Source organism: Porites lutea, chromosome 14 (genome assembly GCF_958299795.1).
Source record: "Porites lutea chromosome 14, jaPorLute2.1, whole genome shotgun sequence".
Taxonomy (NCBI): Eukaryota; Metazoa; Cnidaria; class Anthozoa; order Scleractinia; family Poritidae; genus Porites; species Porites lutea.
In genome coordinates, this window is record NC_133214.1 from 8,971,553 (window position 1) to 8,973,688 (window position 2,136).

General features: G+C 40.4%; 1 protein-coding gene across 1 annotated transcript; it reads right to left on the reverse strand.

Moving 5' to 3' along the window:
• Positions 1-391: 391 nt before the first annotated feature.
• LOC140925263 (vesicular inhibitory amino acid transporter-like) lies at positions 392-1,738 on the reverse strand. The gene has a single exon (XM_073375252.1). It carries the CDS (start codon positions 1,736-1,738, stop codon positions 404-406), a length of 1,335 nt encoding a protein of 444 aa, XP_073231353.1. The 3' UTR covers positions 392-403.
• Between the last annotated feature and the right edge of the window lie 398 nt (positions 1,739-2,136).

Consider the following 2,136-nt stretch of genomic DNA (forward strand, 5'->3'; position numbering starts at 1 on the left):
CTACCCCCGATCATGAACCGATGAAAACATTAGCAAAAAGCCAAATTAAAAGGTGCACAAAGATTGATGTCACAATTTGTGCTGATGCCGTCGACATCCATACATGCAGTGACATCGTCCATTAAAAATTTACCAAAAGACAGCTCTCCGATTGATTGCCAAAGGTTTCGGCAACATGAATCTTACTGAACCAGTTTTAAAGCATCTATTCTAAGGTAGGAATGCCTTCATTTGTCGCAAAAAAAATTGGTGGGTAATAAACAAAACGACTACTTAACGATGCGTGAGATTCAATTGACTTTAGCTTTCAATAATGATAGGCGCACAAGAAGAGAGGCTCAAACTCCTCTGCTCCTCCCTCAAATAGAGGCCTAAAATAGCGATATTCTCAAACTTATTTTAATTACTTGTTTGAACGATGATGGAACAACTCCTCAAAAAGAGATTTCCCACTGTAAACCAACCCAAGTGCAGCGGCAAGGAAACCGAAAATTAAAACTGATATATCAAAAATATAATGGTATAGTTTTAGCTCATGTTGTTTTATGACGAGGTGGAAAATTACTGGTAAAATAAACGCAATCGCAGATCCCGTTAAACTTGAAATAAACGCCATAAAGAGCGCAAAATGTGGGATTAAAATTGCCGGAAGTAGGGTAAGGAAATTGGTTGAGACTCGGATGCCAATAAACCAAACAAGATCCGGTATCTTGCAAGAGAACGAATCGGGGGAGACCGATTCTTCGATTGTTTGGATTATCGTTATTACACGAAAAGGATATGAAAAAAATACGTTTAAAAGTAAAAATGCGTTTACAAGGCTACGGATAACTCCAACAGGAAGGCTGTTTACGATCACATCTTGGATATGAGAACTGAAAGACAAAAATGCACACACTGAAAAAGCCACTTTTACGATAGCAACGAAAAAGTATGAAAGAGCAAGCATTGTGCGATATTTGGATTTGTTTTCAATACTTGCTTCAACACCTGGCAAAACGGGGTGGCATAGATAACTGAAGATAATAATTGCTAACGAAACGGGTACTTCATCTATATTCCACACCAAAATTTCTCTTGGGGTCCACGAGGATTCATGAGCTATTCCGTAGGCTAAAACAGAAACTACAGCTATCATTAAAGCTATTACACTCAATAAACTCATCCATGCAACCTGCGATAGATTCTTCACAAATAAAGTTGGAAGACCAAGCGCAGCTGCGATAAGCATCCAGACTTTGTCAGACAGCGGCAAGTCTGGGAAGATACCAGTCGAAAGCGAGGCACACAATACAAGGTACAGAGATGCCAGGAGGAAGAGGTCCACTAACTGGATAGCAGAAACTGTGGTACCGCCAAAACGAGGCGAGCAAGCTTCACCCAGCTGTTTGTAGTTGGATCTGACACGAACTCTTTCTCCAGTATCGTTTTTGTCGTAAAGACAGTCAATCAATATTGTTCCAGTGTAGAAAGCGATAAATGGCACAACTGCCATTGCTGCTATGGCCACTAGGCCACTCTGAGCAATGACATATGGTAGTGCGAGCAGGCCTGTTCCCTCGATATCACTCATTAAGTTGACTACTGCTTTCCACAAAGGAGACTTGTCGGTGGTGGGTGCTTCGTCTTCTGCTGAATCTTCTTCTGTGATTGATTCCGGTGGTTCATCTAACTTATCAGCCAAGGTTGGATTGCTTCTAAGCAAATGATAACCTTTCGAATGAGTTGCTTTCGTCATTTTAAAGGCCGACATTTCTTTGCTCTTTTCTTTGTCAGGCGAACCCTTGCAAACGTTTCAGTCGCTTGTCTACAGAGCCTGGAAAAAAAAAATAAAGTCAGAGTGTAGTATTTTCTCGCCATAGGGTACTGTCAAGAGAGAATTTCTCTCTTGGTACTGTTGTCAGGGGCACCCAACGTCAATTTTCGGAAAATATCTGTTCGAAAGACGATTTGAGATCTAGAATTTTCGGAACATTTGTTATTACATTTTTTGCTTGCCTATACCTCTCCTAGGATTTTCGAACATCTAAAAAATGGTATAATTGCCCATATTCAACGGGTTTTTACCCTTAAAAGGTCACCTAGATTTTTCGGAAGCCTCTTTTCTCGCTGAAATTTTCGAAAAGGTAAGTTTTG

Bases quoted from the DNA above. Each gene is read 5' to 3' on its own strand.
- LOC140925263 (XM_073375252.1), bottom strand. From the start codon at position 1,738: ATGACGAAAGCAACTCATTCGAAAGGTTATCATTTGCTTAGAAGCAAT.